Source organism: Mya arenaria, chromosome 4 (assembly GCF_026914265.1).
Source record: "Mya arenaria isolate MELC-2E11 chromosome 4, ASM2691426v1".
Classification (NCBI taxonomy): domain Eukaryota; kingdom Metazoa; phylum Mollusca; class Bivalvia; order Myida; family Myidae; genus Mya; species Mya arenaria.
Window position 1 is genome coordinate 52,748,840 of NC_069125.1, and position 20,658 is coordinate 52,769,497.

Here is a 20,658-nt window from a genome sequence, read left to right on the forward strand (position 1 = left end):
AGTTTTCATTAGAAATCAAATGCAAAATGAAAATCAAATGCATATCTGTATTTCTGTTTACGCACTAATCTGATTTATTTTCCTGATATTTCTTCAGTCAGACATAATTGAGGCCTTCTCCTGAAGGTGATGCCACAATATCATACAATGTACAAATTCACTTCATACACGTTCACCCATGTACCGAACAAAGGGTCATTACTCAATATCAAAGGCAACAAAATATTCTATAATTTATTTATGTACATCACAGAAAATAATGAAAATGAATAAAAAGTAAACAGAATTGTCTTTTTAAACAGAATTGTCTTAAGTATGAAAAGTAATATTTTCACTTAAAATAATTCACTGATATATCATGTTGATAAAGTCATTATGAATTTTAGATGGCACGACTGGTAATATGCAAGGCACTGCATCGTTCATTGTTTTTCAATAAATTTGAATATTTTTGTTTTTATTTTTTAAATAACTATAAAATGGTTGATGTTGCTTAGAAGAACATTTATATGACATGTTTAGCATGCACATATATTTACATAGATGCATGGTAATGGCTTACGTCATCGTAACATGCGAAACTTAATGTAAATTTTGTGAGTAAAATCTGGGTCAAAATTGACATTACATTGTGTCGTGAATTATGTTACTTGATTTTTGGACACAGGATAAGGGCACCAGTGATGTTATAAATTGTTGAGAAATGTGTACAATAGAAGTTTACACATAGAAAAATACACAGATTTTATTATTTTAAACCGTCTTTAATCAGCAAGTGATTTGCATGCAAACTTTATCAAACCCTTTTTAAGTAAAACTTAAAGCAAAAATTGCAGGTTTTCATGCCATTGCATTGGTGATTACAATCTGAGATGCAATTCTTCACAGATAAAAGTGGCTTGCATGCAGTTCTATTCTCATAAATTCAACAGTGATGATACCTTAGATTTGGATTCCTGTAACAGCCCCTCCTTTTCTTCAAATACCCAATCTAACAAGCAATTTACATACATATTGTAATTGGTACTGTAGTCATATGTATAATTTCAACTGTGATTTATAATAAAAACAAGTAATTAAATACTATATAATACTACTTGTCTTTCTTTTTCTTTATTCATAATTAGTGTTTGTAATGGTAATTCCAATGTGCAGTGTTCTTGATTAGCTACTTATAAAAGATTTCTGTAAACACAGTCGTTGTATCAAGAGTTTTGTTTCTGCCACTGTTCTGGAGTGAGGGTTTTCATGGAAAAAGCATGTATATCCTTCAACTCTTCTTCTAGCGTGGAATGGACCAATCTACAGGGTAGAAATAAGTTTTAAAATAACATGTAAATATCGATGATGCATTGGATTTTTAAATTATCTTCAGAGTTCAATCATACTGTACAATCAATCTTTCACTTGCGACAAGAAAATCTAAAATATAGCTTTCTGACCTTAAGTATAATTTGAATAAATTAAAAATTGTTCTTCAAACATTCTTTAATATATTTTTTACAATATGAGTAATTTTTTTCCTTGTAACGCCTTATTAAAAGTATAATAACAAAAAACTAATAGCGCCACTGCTGAAGTAATACACTTTATTTTCACCTGTGTCTCTGGATCAATGGTTTCCCTTCAAACTGTGGAGACACAATAAGGGCTTGGAACTTGGCCCCACATCCATCTGATGTATCTACAATCTCCTGAATGTGAAAAATATTAAATCATTATTTGGGTGCATACATGCCATATCCCCCGGCGGGGGGAAAAATCCCCCGGAATTTCGATCCATCCCCCGGTCTCCCGGCGGGAGATAAAAATCCCCCGGAATTAAAAAAAAAAAAAAAAAAAAAAAAAATTAAATTTCACATCAGGCAATAATGACAAAGTGAAACCACAGTATGTGAGTGAAACTCTCCAAAAGGAAACTTTTACAACAAGTGATCAATTAATTTGTAGTAATTCTCAAAGGCAAAGAAATATTACTCTTTTGGAAGGAAGAAATTAATAATATTTATTCTATTCTCTTATTGTCTGAAAGTCATCAAAGCCGATTGAATTAAGCACAATTTTTTAAAGATTTTGGAGGAAGGTAAAAATTTAATTGTCTCGAAAACATATTTTTCCAATGACATATTTTGTTCTGCAAGTGCATTACAGTATGACATGACAGTGTATCATAAAAATATGATAAATCATGACATAAAATAATTCTGTATAATGAAAAAGTTTAGAGGTTTTCAAAGCAAACTATATGTGAATACATTTTTTCATACTTGCGTCTAAAAATACTTAAAAATTTCGCCAACTAAGACCTGCTAAAAAACTCCCCCTGAATACAACTAAAATCCCCCTGAATTTTCAGCCTTTTGAACAAATCCCCCTGAATGGTCTCCAGAAAATATGGCATGTATGTGGGTGTTTTTTTAAAAACTAGATTACACTAGAGCATTCACAGACTGCCATATCCCCCACCAAATTAAGAACTGTCCCAACTTCACCTTTTGACTAAGGAAAACAAAGGAAATTAACAAAGTGTGATAACTACAAAAATGCTGCTACAGAGTTATGGTTCTTCTCAATGAGATCTATCAGTATATGAAGCTTGAATTTAAAACCTGAGCCCTCTGAGGCAATACTGCCGTTTACCTCTCCCACCAGTAAAGTAAACATTGGAGTAAAAGTGTGCCCAGTGTGAGGCTCTAACCTATGACCGCTGGAACACTAGGAGCTCTAACCAACTGAATAGTAGGCAATAATATTTTCGTCTAAATAAGAAATTGGAGTTAATTAAAAAATTGTGGCCACGAGGATTCTCTGCGCAAGGACAGACATTTAGGTGGACTAGTTCTAGCCCACACACACTACATCAGTAAAACACACTACATCAGTAAAGAATCAACTTCTATAGACCGCTGATCTATGATTAATTCTACACAACATTCCATATAAACAGTCTCTTCAGAGTTGTTTTTTGGCGACTAAAAACATAATAAATGTTAAAAAGGGCCGTTATTGTGGCTAAGCCCCTCATAAATCATAGTGAAACTCAACTAGTTAATGCCAAAATGGACTTGGGAGATCCGCATCTTCACGTATAAATGTGCAAGTTACTAACAACAATGGTAAATAACATTAAAACGAAACTTAAAATTGAGAGAAAAATACTTCATGAAAAAGGGTCGCATAGGAAAATATTTGCTTGCTAAAAATCCGAAAAGTTTGTCCGAAATTTATAGAAAGTTGAATTGAACAGCATAAGAAAAAATGAAAAAAATAGTTGGATTTACTTAATTATATCAAATTGTCATACCAAATGAGTTGCTTGTATCTCATTCTTCAATTTTTCTTCTAATTCTTTAGCCGAAATAGGCATTTCTACAAATATAATATATTTAGTAATATATTCGATTAAATCTAAAAAACAGGTGCAGTCGATACTTGGAAGTTCGAGGTCACAGCCAACGCTTTTCCAATGTCCTACGCAGTAGTCTCCCTTTCATGACAAGCTGCATGTAGTTATCGTGCAATCGCTAATGCAGTTCACCCAAGGGTTTTCTACATAACTTACCATTACCTAACGGATGACGGCCAGAAATACCCAGAACCAGAAAGGACTAGGCCCATATCACAAATGTAAAATAAGTCATTTTGAAAACTGTTTATTTCTTCTTTTTTAAAACAGCGGATTTTCCCATAACATATTTTAATGAAAGACTTCGGTCATAATTCTAAAGACAAAATATTAACCAGCAAAAATTGTACGTGTGCCCTTTTCTGGAACTGAGCCATTTTCAGTAGTGTGCCTTTTTGAACCAAGGCATTCATTACTGAACAAAACAGTCTCATAAAGTCTTAAATTCAACTATGTTCTTATTATATGCGTCTCCTCATGAAAACAGTGTTGAAAGTGACCACTAGCTAGTACATGTATGTTGAACTTAACTCATAAGCTTAGGTCCTAGCGTATGTACGTATATTGTGCTTTGAATAATCTTTGAGTAAGACCACAACATGGTAAGTGCCCTTGGGCTCTGGTAGTTATAAATCAGCTAGACGAACAGTTAACACAACTATTTGATGGTATAATGCTTTTTAGAAGCACAACGTTATAAAAAATGCAGTCTCACTGTTAATTAAAAGTTATAACACTGTCAACGTCCAAAGTAGGAAAAGAAACCCCGCCTACTGTCGGCCATACTTACATGTTATAACCGCAACTGGTCCAAGGCGCAGAGAAAAACAAAAGCCCAGAGCTCAGACTATCCATGTATTCTTATTGATCGCAATTACATGCACGTCGAAACTGTAATAACATAAATGTATATACTTAATTGCAAAACAAAGAATAATGAATGCAACAATGTACGAAATATCCAACTGTAAAAATCGGTTTACAAATTCAGACCTGCATTACTACTAAAATATCGATTTTAAGTGTTTGTCCTAAGAAATAAGATTTGTTTCATAAAATATAGAAATAAAACAAGAAGTTTGCATGAAAACAATCGAATGATTCATAATATATTACGTCTTTGGGCTTATTTTCTGATTAAAAAAACACGTTTTTTCTCAAACGATTTACCAACGCAAAAAAACTATAACAAGGGGACGTAACTCACAATGATTAAAATATGCTTCGTACCACGTATTAATAGAAAAACAGAATTTGGTTAATTAAGAAAAGTAATTATAACAAACAAAACTGCTTCAGCAACACATGTAGTTACTTAAGGAAGGCTGTGGCAACATTCACGCAAAGTACGCTGCTGCGCACACAAGCTCACTAAAATTGGAAAATGAATGTTTGAAGAAATAAATGCCAAACAAAACAAACAAAACAAACGAGAGTCTAACGAGAGGTTGTTTTATTGCAACCTTAATAAGAAAATCCTTTAGCAGTTGTTTATTTTTTTCTAAAAGTATTTATACCATTATTTTACTCTTTTTTAAATCTCACAACATATTTGTGCTCGCTATGCTTGCAATGGACTCATTCCTAGCACTCATACGTCCACACAGTGTTCAGGTTCCCTCTTCCCTCATCGGTGAACTACAAGAACAAAAAACAAAACACTTTGATATTCTAGATTGAGCGATAAATTTTACAGAATATTTCCCGCTGTTCTCCTCCTGACATATGTACGTCTCACAAACTAACTAGTAGTCACTAAGCTAGCATGGGCGCGGCTTATGTAAGTTACTTAGATCTTAAAAAGTTTCGTTAAGTTCGTAATTCCGGGCATCTGATTTAAAATGCTTCAGATACTCACCTGAAAACTGTATATCTGCATACAGATTTACGATTGATTTAAACTGACGTGTATCAACGCGTCCACCAGTGCGTACGAGGATGAAAGTAATCAATAGTATGTTTCTTTGAGTTTATACGGCTGCCCTCAATCATCTCTCTAATTCATTAGAGGTTTGACAATTAAAAAGCTAACCCCTGTACGCATAGCATCATTGCACTGGTGTACGAGAATGTCAATCATTGACTGCGCGACGACTTCAAGTAAATGTGTATACCAAAGGTGACACGAGTTAGAAGTGACCGCTTTTTTCAAACACAACTATTGTATCAGCAGAGTTGATGAAACATTGTGTAGAAACAATGCGTTGTGCTGAGGGTGTCCGTCTGCGGGGCTAGAGGTCAAAGGTTCGAGCTTGGCAGAATGTCACAGATTGAACCCAGCAGCTTGTTAAATGAATACGTACCGATTGCCTACATGCCACTCGTACGGTATATAGGATAGTAATGTTGGGCAATGTGTCTAAATGGCTTGACCTTAATTGAGAGAGGTGACACTGCAATAAACAAACACTTAACTATTGAGATACAAGCGGATCCTACATCCTATAGGTAGCACTTTTCAAAAAGTCCTATTTGGTTCTTACAGGGGGCCTTTTGCTAAGCACTGTTACGCGAGATTCAAATTCCCTGGATTTTAACAATGCAGTGCCGAGCACTCCCAATCACCCAGTTCCACAATCTGTTGCCTAGCGCCAGGCAGGGTCGGGTATGACGTGGTCAGGGACTGAAGCCGGTACCTTCCGCACCCGAAGCAGACGTTCTTCAACTGAACCGTATCGGCGCGGTTTGCAATCAATGTAAATTGGACCCAATTCCTTTTTATGTTTACTTCCAGTGCTTTCTGGAATGATACATGAAAAACAGGTCTTCTATACAATGAATAAAGTTATTTCTGCACGTATATATGTTATCCCGTACAATGGGCGCGGACAAATTTTAGAATTAAGATATACCAGTGGTTTTTTTGTCCCCATCATTTTGGGAATGGGATCAGTGCCCTTCAGAATGGCAAAAGTAGGCTATTTTGACTCTCAATTAGGAATTGAAGTTTTTTGCCTACGAATGAGCAGGAATTATTAAAAAAAAGACATCCAAGATAAAGGAACATGATAAAGTTTGTTTCTTCAAGAATGCATCATCTCTTCCATACAATAAACGGTTTTGATCCTTTTTTTATTAAATCACTAATCCCTTTTTAAAAGTGATGTAAGGAATTTTATTGTCATAATGATGAAAACATGGTTTATATGTCCGTGACTGTACAAACAAGAAATACGATGTAAAGGGGACTTACCAAATGGGATAGAATCTGATCCTCTTCATTCAGAACCGGTTTAACCATTTTTGACAGATTCAATGTCATAATCAAGCACCTATTAAAATGGAAACTCGGAAAACACTTATAATTTTGACAAATCTGTATTTTTAACTCACATGAATGAAGTCATTGCAATAAACTGCTGGACTACAGAAAATGGCTGGCCAAACTCAAGAGAACTGCCAATGGCTGTCTGTAACGGAAGAAACGCTCTTCTTGCACGACGGTTTGATGCGCGTTACGGATTTAGTGGAACTTCCTCATGATGTAAACAATGCGCAAGATGCAGAAAATGAAGTTATCAATTTTGACTTAAAGGACCCCAAAGATCTAGCAAACAGGCTGCTCATTGTTTGTGGAACACATAATAATGCATATGCAAAATTGCTTGAATATAGACTGAATGCACTTAGAGGATTGTGGAATGCACAGAAGCAAATGACAGTGGATGAAGAAAGTGAAAAAGAAAGCTCTACTACTGAGGAGACCATTGCTCTGTTAAGAAAACAAGGACTGTTAAAAGATCCAGATCAAGCAAGCTTTTCAACTAGGGTCAGCGTTTTGCTAGTTTTGCCATTATTGCAGTCTCAAAGCCGCATTGACCCTCATCTTTGTGGAGTGACATCTGGGGTATTGCTTAATTTGTTACAAGAATGTGCACCCTTAAGCTTGTCTAAAGAACCTGGAGATTGTTTAAAAGGTCTTGAGAATCTTCTGTGTAGCTGGCTTGGGGAACAAACTGAATCAGATGACAGTCAAGTTGTTCAAGACAAACTTCAGCGGAAAACAATTGCTTCTGCTTTAGTTGCACTTGCAAGTGCAAGGTACATACAGCTTTCTTGCGAGTAATTTTTTTGATGAAATTTATAAAACAAAATGAACATGTTTCTCACATAAAATATGATAAATTTGTAGTAAAACTTTTATATTAATATAATGTTCAATTGTTGCTTGATTGGCCTTGTTGGTACATTAATATTTCTATTGCACATTTTTTTCAGAGGACATCTAAAGACATTTATTCATACAGTCCATTTACTGTTGACATTGAAAGACATTGTCAGTCTTCCCGTGGCTGATATTCTTTCAAAGTTGATCCAAACAGAGGGTGGTCAGGGACATGTACCAAGTTTGATGGGATCCAAGCACATACTGTGTTGGGGATTTGAAGATCTTCTCAGCACAGAAAAGGAATCTGGAGAGAAAGACAAAAGTATTTTATTTATCAAACTTAATCATAAATGATCTGTTTTAAATACAATCATTAGCCATTACTTTTAAGCATTCAAATGCATATAATAAACAGTATCTTTCTGTAACAATACTAGCAGAACTGATATATATTTTAACATGTCATGATGCAATTTACAGTATAATGTATTGATTTTAATAAAATATATATATGCAAGATGTTGAAATAAATATGTTACATATCATTTAATTAAGATGAAGGAGAAGTTGGTCGAAGCCTTTCTTGTGATGGAATGTTCCTGTATACAACCAATGCCAGTGGAAAAGGCCTTGCTAAGGTTGGAACTGGACTCCATGGCTCTTTAAGGTAAAAATAAAAAGCAAACAAGAAAAAATAACATAAAGCACTAACATTGCTTAGCAAAGTAAAAAGCAATTAAGATCATATTTTACTTTTTGCCTTTTTCAAACGCACAAATACAAGGTATGTTTTTACTTCTTACCCTGAGCAATGCTCTTATTTGAAAATAAACTTAACGAAGCTTTAGTAGATGTAGGGACATGTAGTATTTCATGAATTCTGAGTATATATCTTAATGTCTTGCAGCATGTTGTTTGGTTTACAGTTTTACACTGACTATTCAAGATTCCTAAACCATAGATATATACATCTATATTTGCTTTTACAGAGGGTACATTTACAACAGAAACACTGATATTGGTCCTGGAAAAATTGCAGTAGGAAATGAATGTCTCCTGTACCGACCACAGGCATATGATAATGAAGCTGAAAATGCAAACTTTTTTCAAATACTAGACAAATATACATTACAGGTAAGGACCACTTACTTTCTGTTCATGTATATACACATTATATTCTAGATTTTAAGCAGTATACATGCCATATCCCTTCGCTAGGGAGAAAAATCCATATCCCCCGTTTTTCTAATTTTTTTTCTTTGTGTGTGTCTTGGAAAAATGAAGTCTAGATTGCCTTGCACAAATTTTTTTCTTACAACATAATTTTACGAAATACATTGCTTTTCAGTAAAACTGCTTGTAAAAGTATAATTATCACACCAAAAATTGTCTTAAAAAATATGGCATGTATTAGATATTGACCTGATTTTTAACGATTTTCTGAACAAATTCCTCTTATGAAGTTTCCAGAAATAAGGCATCATCCGCCGCATTTATGCTTATCTACCAATGAAAATTATACTGCAAAATGAAGGGAGCAAAACATGCATTAATTTTTACAATATTAATGGACATATTTGTAGTAGGTTATTCTAGTACTATTCATGCAGCATCTTGTAATTTACAACATAAGTAAATGTTACTTCCTTTCTGTACCTCAGCCATTAAGCACCATCCCAAAACCAGAGAGTTATTTGGAGTCTGGGCCCAGCACAACTGTTGCATTCTGCAGTGACGGAGCCCTTTTCTACTGGGTTTGGTGCCCGGCTTCAAGTGGAGATAAAATCTCAAAAGGGATTCCAGTTTATGTGGATACTTTTGAATACCAGGTTTTCTTTTCTTTTTATATTTATAAGCCTCAATTGTACTGTCAGGGATATTATCACATAAGATGTAAACAACAGTGATTTTTTATAAAGATTAAATAAAGCAGTTTAATACCTGAACTGCTAGTGGTATTTGATAATTGTATCATTATTTAATAATGTTACATTATCATTGGCAAAGAATTGCGCTGCTTCATTGTCAAGGGTATTTAACCCTAGTAATAAGGTTACTAGTTCAATTTATTTGCTTACTATTAAGTATTGGATAGTTTTTAAATGGAAATCTGCCTGTCTACCAAATATCAGATTTATATGCTTAAATCTTCAAACCAATATTTTGCTTAAATACTTCAATATTGATAACCTGTACAGAGTGAAAACCAGTCCCTCAGACCTGTGAAGCCAAGATTGATCTTAACAAAAAAAGAAACAGATGCCAAGGCAATCAATGACACCCTGATATCAAGGCTGCGACCCATGTATCGAGGCTCCACCAGCGCTCTTGCAGCACTGGCCGGGGCAGAGAACGGCTCAGCCAAGAAAGATGAGGGTATTTATATTGGAGGATTATGCATGATACTTACCTTTTTGTCTTTGTACTGTCTTATTCTGCTTTTGAGACCATTGGACAGTTATTTTCACAATTAAATGTTTTTCCTCTCACATTTTTTCTGTCCAGAGCCATATCTTGGTTGGGATGGATCAGTTAATGTTCAAACTTGGTCAGAATGTTCCCTTGATGAAACTTGACCACTTGTTAAACAAGGTTTTTAAGTCAAATCTTAGAAACAAGCTAGAGGCATTATAATTGGTGCAATATTCATCAAATCTAATCAGAATGTTTCCCTTGTTGAACTTTTGGACAAATTTAATACTGAGTCACATGTGCTCAGAAAGTGAGTTATTAGGTCAAGTTTTAGGTCTGTTATACACCCCCGTTTTAAAAAAGGGACATAATTATCATAGTTTTACCTGCGGAAAACAGGCAGTTGGGGCAGGCAGCAGACAGCGTCCAGTATGCTGTATGCTCAATAACTTTAAAAGCCTTTGTTCCATCATCACCAGATTTACTCAGAATGTGTATGGGCATAATATCTCGGACAAGTTCGATAACCAGCCATATCACTGAAGACACTCGAGAGTTATCGCCCTTTAGATATATAGAAATTACTTCAAATTGGTCTTTTCAATCAATAACTTTTAAAGCCTTTGTCCAATCATCAATAAATTCAAAATATTTGCTTCTATAATATCTTGGATAAGTTTGAAACTAGATCACATGGGGTCAAAACAAGTTCATTAGGTCAAATCTTAGGAAAACATTTTGGACACTCTTGAGGCTATACTTTTGCAATATGTTTGGTCCAATCTTCATAAAACATAATCAGAATGTTTGCCTTGATAAAATACTTTATTAGTTTGAATCTGGGTAACGCGAGGTCAAAAGCAGTTTCAAACTAAGTTTTTGGCGCTTCAAAGATATTTGTTTGAAACCATGCTGTGTTTGTGAGCATTATCTTAAACCTATAATTTTATTGGGCAGTTGATTTAAAAAAAAATGCAAAGTGTACATGTATGGATGCTTTGCCAGGTTATAAGGCCACCTGTTATGTAGTTATTTGATGATGATATGTCAATAGTCAAAGTAAATGCCAAATTTCCGATGACTGCAGTCGGTTTTCTTTGATGTATGAAGTCAATCAACAGGCTAAAGACATTGCACTTGATTTGGATTTGGGCACACTTAAAGCCATGATCATTCAATGCATCAAAGGCATTTTATGTGTTAATAAGCAAAATTTTGAATTTACACTTTCGTGGAATCACTAATAGTAGCAAAAACAAAATCTATACAAAAATTAAGCAGTATGCAGATTCACTGATCTTGTTTTGGAAGGTAGGCTTGTCTGATTCAGGTAACCAGCAGTCCGGTAGCACATCCTGCGGCCTCCTGCTAAAGGTGTTGATGCGGACTCCCATACTGATCGAGGGCAGCCACGTGGTTCTGCTCACCTCACTCCCCGGGGCTAATGCAAGCAGCGCAGCACGGTCACTGTTTGGCAGTGGAGGGGGACTGTCCTCGCTCAGATGTAAGCAATAATAATCTGCTTTCTGAATGTCTGAAGTTGTAAACAGTCTTATACTAGTGGCATGAGTATGATAAAAGTTTGATAACCAGTATTTGAAGAATAACTTAATGTCTTTTTATCAAACTATGATATCCTGCTTCCAGATAAGTAAATACATAAGATCAGGGGATTGATCTGGGTGATGAAAGTTCAAATACTGTGAAATCATTTATATTCGTGGACTTGAAATGTCAATTATTTTCATATTTTTTTTTTACAAACAACACCTAAAAATCGAAACTGCAATCCTAAATCGTCTGCAAAATCATCGTGCACCAACCTCGTGCAATGTTTTAACTACATCTCGCAGTTCATGACACTTTCTTATGACGATATGCCAGTTAGCACAGATAGCCATGTCAGTTATCGCTTGATTGGTAATTTAACGGTCATATATAAGGAATCAAGGATACAAAATAATGAAGCAATTGAATGTCAAGTGTTTTTGGAAACTGTGAAAACAAAGTAAGGGTGTTTGATTTTGAATAGACAGTCATATAAGATACCAGTAGCCACATACAGGAAGGGAAACATTAAGTGTCCTACTGCATATACTGTAAATGTGCCCATGTACTGTTCTCATGTTCGTAGTTCTTAGTATTGTAGTCCTTGTTGATAGTTATTCATGTTAATGTTAAGCTAATATCAGTCAATCTTGATTTCATCTTTATTTCATTCAAAAAATTATTATTTTATGTTAACTTGTTCAGACTTCCCGAAAGTTGAAAAAAAAGGGCAGACATTCGGTCTGACAAGACATAAAAATCTGTCAGACCGAAAGAAAATCTGTCAGACCGAAACAAAAGGATCAAAAACAAAGTAATAACATTGCTTTATTCATCAATAGCAGCTTATTTCTTAATAAAGGCTTTATAGTATGTCTCTGATATAAATCATCAGTCTGTCAAAATTCAAAAGTTCATCTTGATATTCGATACACTCCTCATCAATATTGGGGTTAAATTCCTGTTTGTCACAAAGAGTGTTAAATGCCCATTTCAAGAGCCTGATGTAAGGACTTTCAATCATATGATAAAATTTTACAGAATCCTGTATTATCTCATTGTCAGACAGACATGTAAAAATTCTGAGGCGAGGTCTATTGTATCTTGCTGGAATCCCTGCTCAAAAATGCTAGAGACATTTTCAGTGTGGACAGGGTGACAACCTCCTGTGATGCCAATGGTTCTGGTGTTGTCTGTTCGATTATATGCAGGCACATATAGACTCTGTCTAAAAGTGTTAAATTTATCATGGACAGTGGATGTACAAATAAACTTTTATCAACAGTTATATTTTTTCTCAAATAAAATGCCTTTTAGAACATGCCAAATATTATATTACAGTGGTCAATTTAGATTACCAAGCATGTCTTACACTTTGAAACCTTATTATGGATTTATTTATTTTTTGACAGAATAAATTATTTCTTTAAAGGTAGAGCTATTTTAAAGATATTTTTAAGGATTGAAGTAATAAATGCCTCCTGCAAAGTTACCATAGCTTTCATTGGATGGAATGTTAATATTTCTGGAGGTTTGAGTTTCACTATCATCAGTGCAGGTTATTACTTGCTTTTCTTAGTCAATAACGAGTCATTTCCTATTTCTTTGCCATTTCACGAAAGAATGATTTCATGACATTTCATTTCATATTCATTGTCCTTTCAGAGCGTGCATCGATTGATAATTATCTCTTTTTTTGACTGCCATTCGTAAAATGTTAGAGAAGCCATGTTGGATGCACAAATGACTGACAGTATGTAACATGCGCACCAATTGGTTATTCTATGGGCACTGTGCCGAAAGCGACCAATGAAACACGTGTTATGTTTTTCTAAGGCCCTCATGCTAAAACCGATAAAAACCGGTAACCAGGAATAAAGAAAAGAGTTTTGTTCTGAAATTGTCGGACTGGATCAAAATTTGCCAGTCATGTCTGTCGGACCGATGGCTTTTGGGAAGTCTGCTTGTTACCTTTGCATTTAATAATTATGCAGCTCAGAAATAATTGATTAAGTATTTGATTAAAGAAAAAAAGTCAAGTGGTGATGCTCAAACACATGAGGTTAATATTCAGCATGTTTTACATTAGGTTGTTTTAATGTTCTGGCAATGTCAAAACAAAAAACTGAATGCAAGTACTAATAATTGACTTTAAGTTATTATCCTAAAAGAATATATAATATCAAAAGTAATATAAACACTGTATACAAATTGTATACCACGACCATTTATATTCATGTATACCCTTTTACATAGACAGTTTGATTTCAGAATTAAAGATCAACATTTTGTTGGGATCTTGAATTAGTGGATAAGCCAACCAATAAAATCCAGGAAAATTAATGTCCCATGAATATTTATGATTTCACAGTATATTATAAGGACTTACATAATTCATTGACTCATGTTAAAGAATTTATCCAAAATGAAAGCTGAATACTGGTATGAATGAAAGATGTTTTGTTTGTAGCTCTGGCGACCAACCACTGTTTCAGCCTGTCTGATGGCCAATTTTCCCAGCGTCCAGAGCTGATGGATGCCCCAAGCTGTGCTATTGCGCGTGGGGCACCCATAACTTCACTCGGTACGTACATACATTCAATATGCATGATATCTGAAAACGTTACTTCAGAATATTCACAAAACAATTTATTTAATGTTATGAGCAGGAATGCCGTGGCATCACACTTCATGACGCCTCTAATTCTTTTCTATTCAGGTGTGTGTTTTGACCAGCTGAACAACATGATCTGGGCTTGTAGCAGTGACTGGGTGGATCAGTTCCACAACCCCGGCCACCAGGCCCCACACCACATCAGGGCCAGGCTACATATCCCACAGACACAGTCAGACAAGAAGGGTACAGTATTTACATACACATGTACCTCAGCTGATATTGTCTTACATATAAACTATTTGATGTTGTTAAGCAATGTCTGAAAAAAGTTCCTCTTTATATTGTAATTTATATATACTCTAGTATATACAGTGAAGGTTTTCGTGTGTTAGTGATACACTGTTTTAAACATAATTTCAATTTTACCAAATATGTACAAATGTCAAAACCATTCTGTTGTATGGGGCTGTAAAGGGTTAATGTAAGCATAAATGTATCCTATGATTTTTACTGATACAATTCATAAAATTTGCTGATTTTGAAATGACATGAATGTAATGAATTAATTAAACATGTTTAAATTATGTACAGAGCCTGGCAGCAGTGAGGATGTGAGCCTGGGTGTGGTGATCCAGCGTCTGCTGCAGCATGTGGGCAGCATGTGTCTCCACCAGCTGCACAGTGACCTCATGTACACCCCATTCGGCTCCTACAGCCTCCAGCAATACCCTGTAGACTTCACCAACCTCACACGCATCTGTCACATTCTGTCCAGCTCACTCAACACCGGACACTCACAGACTGTCATCTGTGCCCTTATTGTCCTACAGGTAACAATAGACTATGTGAATGTTACAAGTGTCATTTGTTACTGATGAGTGTAACCAAGGTGAAACAGGTCTAACTCAAGTCAATGCCATAGCTAGTCTTAGTAGTAGTTTTAAGTAACTTTACATGTATATTTAGTATGTATGCATAGCAGGCCTTGCTTAACTTATCTCTCTCCAAGATCATTGACTGTGCTGTTGAAGTCATACAGATAATATGGTGTAGTATCTTGAATACGCATTGGTTTTTAGATTATAACATACATTCAGTTTAAATATGTATATGTTTAACATAATCAAATCCTGTTCATCTTATCCCACTTAATCAAGAAATGTACAACCTGTAAAATTTGTCTTGTCAGATTTCTGAATAAATACTTGTCAAATATTTATAATAATTAACTTCTTTAAATGTACTAAATGTTTATTTCACTAACAGCTGATATTCAAGATGAGTGTGTTCAAACCTGAGAAAACAAATCAACAGGAGCTTATAGAGAATACAAGGTATTGACAATATGGTGTGATTTTTTTCCATTAAAAATATTGTATTTTGGATGATCTCAACTGTTGCCATGTTTATATGGGTTTTGCACAGCAAATTGTAGACCTTTAAGATTCTAGAAAATAAGTTGTAATAAGGCAGAATGTGAAATTGCTGTAGTTGATAGTCACCAAGCTGGACAAAGGGGTTTTCTTTCGGCTTTCTGGAATCACCAACAGCACAATTGTGATTATATTTATTATGCAAGTGAACATGATTAGGATAATGTTGCAATTACTAGCTTTGCAATCATTAAAGGATATATATTTTGTAAGTTTACACAAGTTAGGCATAAAACAGACACTATGATGCTTTTTAATCTCTGGCTAGGACTGCTGTATGGAACCTGGTGACAATCAACTCAGAGGATTTCCCCCATCTTGAGGTAGAACCCATACAGAGGGAGGCCTGTCTCGTGCTGGCCAATGGCGTTATGGTGTTGTATCCTACAAGAGAGGCCCGCATACAGCTCATGCGGCAACTCCTGGCTGAAGGTAGGTGGTTAAAGGATATTACAATATCTTACACTTGGTGATGGGTATTTCATTTGGATTTGTTTTTGTCAGCTCACTTTCTGTTGACAGGCCATGGACACACCCACTTGCTTTTGTATTTGCACTGATTCCGTGTTTGATTGTTTCTGATAACCTTGCAAAGATGAAATGCAGTTTATTTAAAGTATAAATTTCAGTCCATAATTCTATATGTTTTTACACAAAATAGTGTTTAAACCATGTGCTGTTTCATGTTATAGGAAGACATCATGGTCTGAGCTGTCTAAGGGACAAGCTACTTGAAGATCTGACAGACCAACTGAAGGGCCAGATTGCCCGCATTGAACAGTATATCAATATAAGGTAGTTAATTCGTTGTACATGTACATGTGGGTAGTTGTAGATTATGCAATATTGATAATTACAAAGACTTGTGTTAATTTAACTTTGAAGAAAATAATGTTCTCATGAAATAAAGTTTTCAAAATTATGTTTCTAAAAGTTTTGCAAAAGGCATCTGATCTGTTAAGTTCTTTAAGTTTAATTTTTTCACCTGAAAGCATGCTGATTTTGTTGAAAAATATTAATCGTAAAATAATGTGGAAGACTATATTCCAGCTTTCCAGATGATGTGATTATGATCCTGATAAAGATGACATTGAAGGAGTCAAACAGTTTGCTACAACGAGGGGTCAACTCTGACAAACAGCAGTTTGACAATATGCTCACAGAAATACCGGTAATCTACATCTCTGTGTTATTATATGCTTACATTCACTAGTACTCTGTTGTTGTAGTAGTTTCTTGTAAGAATTTATACATCAATGCTCATCAGATGCACATGCGTTATTGAGTTCTCAAGGCTTTTTTGCATAACACAGACTAATAAGTACATTGTAGACCACTGTATTGTTTCAGGTTGCCAGTCTATGTCAGAGGTACATTGTAGACCATTGTATTGTTTCAGGTTGCCAGTTCATTTCAGAGGTACATTGTAGACCATTGTATTGTTTCAGATTGCCAGACAATGTCAGAGGTACATTGTAGACCATTGTATTGTTTTAGGTTGCCAGTCTATATCAGAGGTACATTGTAGACCATTGTATTGTTTTAGGTTGCCAGTCTATGTCAGAGGTACATTGTAGACCATTGTATTGTTATAGGTTGCCAGTCTATGTTTGAGGGTACATTGTAGACCATTGTATTGTTGCAGGTTGCCAGTCTATGTCAGAGGTACATTGTAGACCATTGTATTGTTGCAGGTTGCCAGTCTATGTTTGAGGGTAAATTGTAGACCGTTGTTATGTTTCAGGTTGCCAGTCCATGTTTGAGGGTACATTGTAGACCATTGTAGTGTTTCAGGTTGCCAGTCCATGTTTGAGGGTACATTGTAGACCATTGTAGTGTTTCAGGTTGCCAGTCCATGTTTGAGAGTACATTGTAGACTATTGTAATGTTTCAGGTTGCCAGTCCATGTCAGAGGTACCTGATGTCCCTGCAGTCTTTCCTGCTACGAGAGGCAGTATTGTATGCCTCACCAGACCAGGGGGAAACTAACAGTGACAATAAGGAACAGTTGCAGGTATAGCTTCTTTTTGTTCACCTTTTTACGAAGAAAGTTGTTGCCATATTGTCATAGATTTAGTGTCTTCAAAAGCATTGTTGTGGGAGTGCAATGATTTTAATGATAGCTGTATTTTGGAAATCATTCAGAATGAAACCTTGGACACAATGGCAATGTGCATGTGTCCTAACAGTTGTACTGAAATACTGGATGATGATCAATTATGTCAGTCAATTATGCCTCTTGATAAACCAATATTTTCATTACCTCTTGTTTGAAAATTCATAAAAGATCTTGCATAATAATTTGCATCTTCAGCTTTCCAATGCAATATTAACATGAATGATGAAATTCCTTCCCATGAACATAAACATGTACAAAAGTTAAATGATGAAAATATCCGAATACTGTATTGTGTATTGTTTGAATTAAAACAATAGGCATTTAACTATTTAAATAGTCAAAGCAAAGCCTGAGCCCCCAAAGGCAAAATGAAACATTTTGGTGTATTAACATGCATCTGCCTCAAAGGCTTCATAATCGTGACGTATACATCATTTCTTACATGTTTACACATCAACCAGGATGTGATACTGGTCATTATAAAAGTATCCTATCATAATTTTTATAGTTTTGCGATTTGATTCTTTGACCAGTTTTCAGAATTCTTTGGTTTAGTAAAGTTAAGACATTACCATCTTTGATTGAATGTACATCTTCATTTTAGATGGTTCAAGATATCCTTAAGACTTTTGCGAAGAATGTTTTCAAAGGAGCATGTGAGGTAATGATTTCACATTTATATTTTTATAGACAGGAGTTAAGTTTGTACAATAATGCTTACTTATACACATGTATATACCATGAACATACTCAATTTTGCAACTTTATAAATGTGAGGCAAATTTTAGTATTGAACAGCATAATTTTCAGAAATATGTAAATACCGTAAATGACTGGGTATTAGACGCACTTTTTTCCCTCAGATTTTGATGCAAAAAAATGCCTGCGTATAATACCCAGTAACAATTTTTTGAACTTTTTTTCTGAGGTCAATTTCTAGCCGAGAGTTTGTTTAGATTTATGTAGAAAGGGATGTTACTCGCGTCATATTGATCGAGTATATACGGGTTAAAACGGCACTTGAAGATCGGGATACGGTATATCGTAAGACGTTTATAATTTCAACAAAAATATTTTTCGATTAAAGTTACGATAATTCACCTAAGAGTTCGTACACTCTAAATATTTGGACACCCATTATTATTTCCCAAATACATCAATCATAACTTTCATAGTTACCAAGTTTCACAGACGAAGATTATTGATTTTTATCTTTACAATGCCTGGCTAGATTACCTAACCGTATACACCACTGTGACAATTTAATTAGTTACTACCCATCCTAAACGATTTATTGCCTGTTGAAAAGGAAGTGTGATATATTTATTTGAGGATTAAACAAACAACAAGGGCAATCAAGGGATTAAGAAAACATCGACATGGCATGTTTGTAAAACGATCTGCCAATAAGCTTTCAAACTTGTACCACACTTATAGACTATATGAAGCAATAATCGTACATTAATCCTGCATAGCAATGTCCATGCTCTCCACGAGATCCTCGTGGGTATAACTGTAAGTTATGTGACGTCACACAGTGAGACTCTTTGATCTGAAGCCAATAGAATGTGTTTATTCAGTTCAGTGCATGTATAAAATGGTGTTTTAATTAACTTCATGAAGGATTTACACTTATAGGCGTAATAAATAAGTTTATGACCATTGATTACTACGGATAAATTAATAAGTGGTAAAAACCAAACATGAAGAAAAAAGGCAGGTTAAACAAACATGTAAATAAAATGTAAAAATGATAATTTTCTATGTATTCGGAGAGCGAAAAAAATAATTAATTTATGGTGTCCGAACTCTTGTGAATTACGGTATTCAATATTATTTTGAATAATAAACTGAATTAAACAATAATCAAACTTACATATAAAAAACAAAGTTGGGCACTGTCAAAATATTTTTTGCATTTAACATAACTTTTCATTCTCGACAGTCGTATGGTTTTAAAGATAACCATCGCCATTTTCACGAAAAAAATTTTTTTTGTCACTGTCAACAAACATGGTGGCTGAAAATGCCGGACGATTTTGACATTTTTTCTATGCGTCTTTTAACCAAAAACATAGATTAAAAGTTTTTTTCTCGGATTTTTCACAGATTTTTTTCCCTGCGTCTAATACCCCCTATCGTCTTATACCCAGTCATTTACGGTAAACTGTTTGCCAATTGGTCTGTAGCAACTTCTTATTGTTTGTCTATTAAAAGTTTTTATAGTAAATATTATCAGATTTTCAAACCTTGTTCTAAGTGACCTGTTAACCTTACAAACAAGCTGTATTAGCACTGAGTTTTTATACCTTCTCCTCTCTGTACAGGTGTTGCAGACTCTGTTGACATGCTGCCAGGGTGTGATCCAGCATGGCGTTGAGGACCTGGAGGGGCGACTTCAGGGCCTAGAGCGGCTCGCCAAGGCAACGCTGCTGGGCCATATGGTACCCGGCCTTGTAACGTCCTTCACACATACCAACCTGCAGTGTCTCGGCCTTGCTGACACGCTCATGCCCACGCTGGTCGAGCTGGTGGTCCTCTCTAGCCAGGTAACAGTTATGGCATGTTATAGCATGTGTTTTATTAGATTTAGAGAGTTTGTCTCCCAGAAGCAGCAATTTTAATAGAATTCCAATTAAAAAGTAACATTTTTTTTATTGTTTAATTCCCCCAAAGGTGGGCATATTAAAATTGCTCAGTGTGAGTGTGTAAGTTTGTCCGTCCAGTGTCCGTACCGTGTCCAAGCTTTAACTTTGTCATCTTGGGAGGGATTTAAGAATAACTTAGCACATGTGTTCATTACATAAAGATAATGTGTCGTTTGCAAGACCCAAGTCCCTACCTCTTACTGCAACACTCCTTAACACTTGGTATCAAACACTCTGGGGCTGGCATAGTCTTAAAGTTTATGATAGCTTTTCGTGATAGGCATATTAGTAATTGCATAATCCATTTAACTGGAAGACACTTTGGGGACATTTGTCTCTTACTGTGACATCTCTTGTTTCTGTGACA

At 35.1% G+C, this 20,658-nt stretch overlaps 2 protein-coding genes across 2 annotated transcripts in view; one reads left to right on the forward strand and one right to left on the reverse strand.

Annotated features, from left to right (window-relative positions):
* Nucleotides 1-220: 220 nt before the first annotated feature.
* On the reverse strand, nucleotides 221-3,451 carry LOC128232027 (bolA-like protein 2). Its single transcript, XM_052945367.1, has 3 exons — nucleotides 3,305-3,451; nucleotides 1,600-1,694; nucleotides 221-1,302 (listed from the first exon to the last, which is right to left on the reverse strand). The coding sequence occupies exons 1-3, from the start codon at nucleotides 3,365-3,367 to the stop codon at nucleotides 1,206-1,208; spliced, it is 255 nt and encodes an 84-aa protein (XP_052801327.1). The 5' UTR covers nucleotides 3,368-3,451; the 3' UTR covers nucleotides 221-1,205.
* A 3,241-nt stretch (nucleotides 3,452-6,692) lies between these two features.
* LOC128230622 (probable E3 ubiquitin-protein ligase HECTD4) overlaps nucleotides 6,693-20,658 on the forward strand; it is a 52,507-nt gene continuing 38,541 nt past the window's right edge. Inside the window, exons 1-17 of the mRNA XM_052943059.1 lie at nucleotides 6,693-7,447; nucleotides 7,625-7,836; nucleotides 8,070-8,181; nucleotides 8,504-8,648; nucleotides 9,176-9,343; nucleotides 9,713-9,890; nucleotides 11,257-11,430; nucleotides 13,945-14,058; nucleotides 14,194-14,334; nucleotides 14,683-14,921; nucleotides 15,358-15,425; nucleotides 15,793-15,956; nucleotides 16,217-16,319; nucleotides 16,575-16,695; nucleotides 17,419-17,538; nucleotides 18,248-18,304; nucleotides 19,971-20,192. Of these exons, the coding sequence (XP_052799019.1) occupies nucleotides 6,780-7,447; nucleotides 7,625-7,836; nucleotides 8,070-8,181; nucleotides 8,504-8,648; nucleotides 9,176-9,343; nucleotides 9,713-9,890; nucleotides 11,257-11,430; nucleotides 13,945-14,058; nucleotides 14,194-14,334; nucleotides 14,683-14,921; nucleotides 15,358-15,425; nucleotides 15,793-15,956; nucleotides 16,217-16,319; nucleotides 16,575-16,695; nucleotides 17,419-17,538; nucleotides 18,248-18,304; nucleotides 19,971-20,192 (3,006 nt within the window). The 5' untranslated portion in view covers nucleotides 6,693-6,779. The remainder of the gene's footprint in view (nucleotides 7,448-7,624; nucleotides 7,837-8,069; nucleotides 8,182-8,503; nucleotides 8,649-9,175; nucleotides 9,344-9,712; nucleotides 9,891-11,256; nucleotides 11,431-13,944; nucleotides 14,059-14,193; nucleotides 14,335-14,682; nucleotides 14,922-15,357; nucleotides 15,426-15,792; nucleotides 15,957-16,216; nucleotides 16,320-16,574; nucleotides 16,696-17,418; nucleotides 17,539-18,247; nucleotides 18,305-19,970; nucleotides 20,193-20,658) is intronic.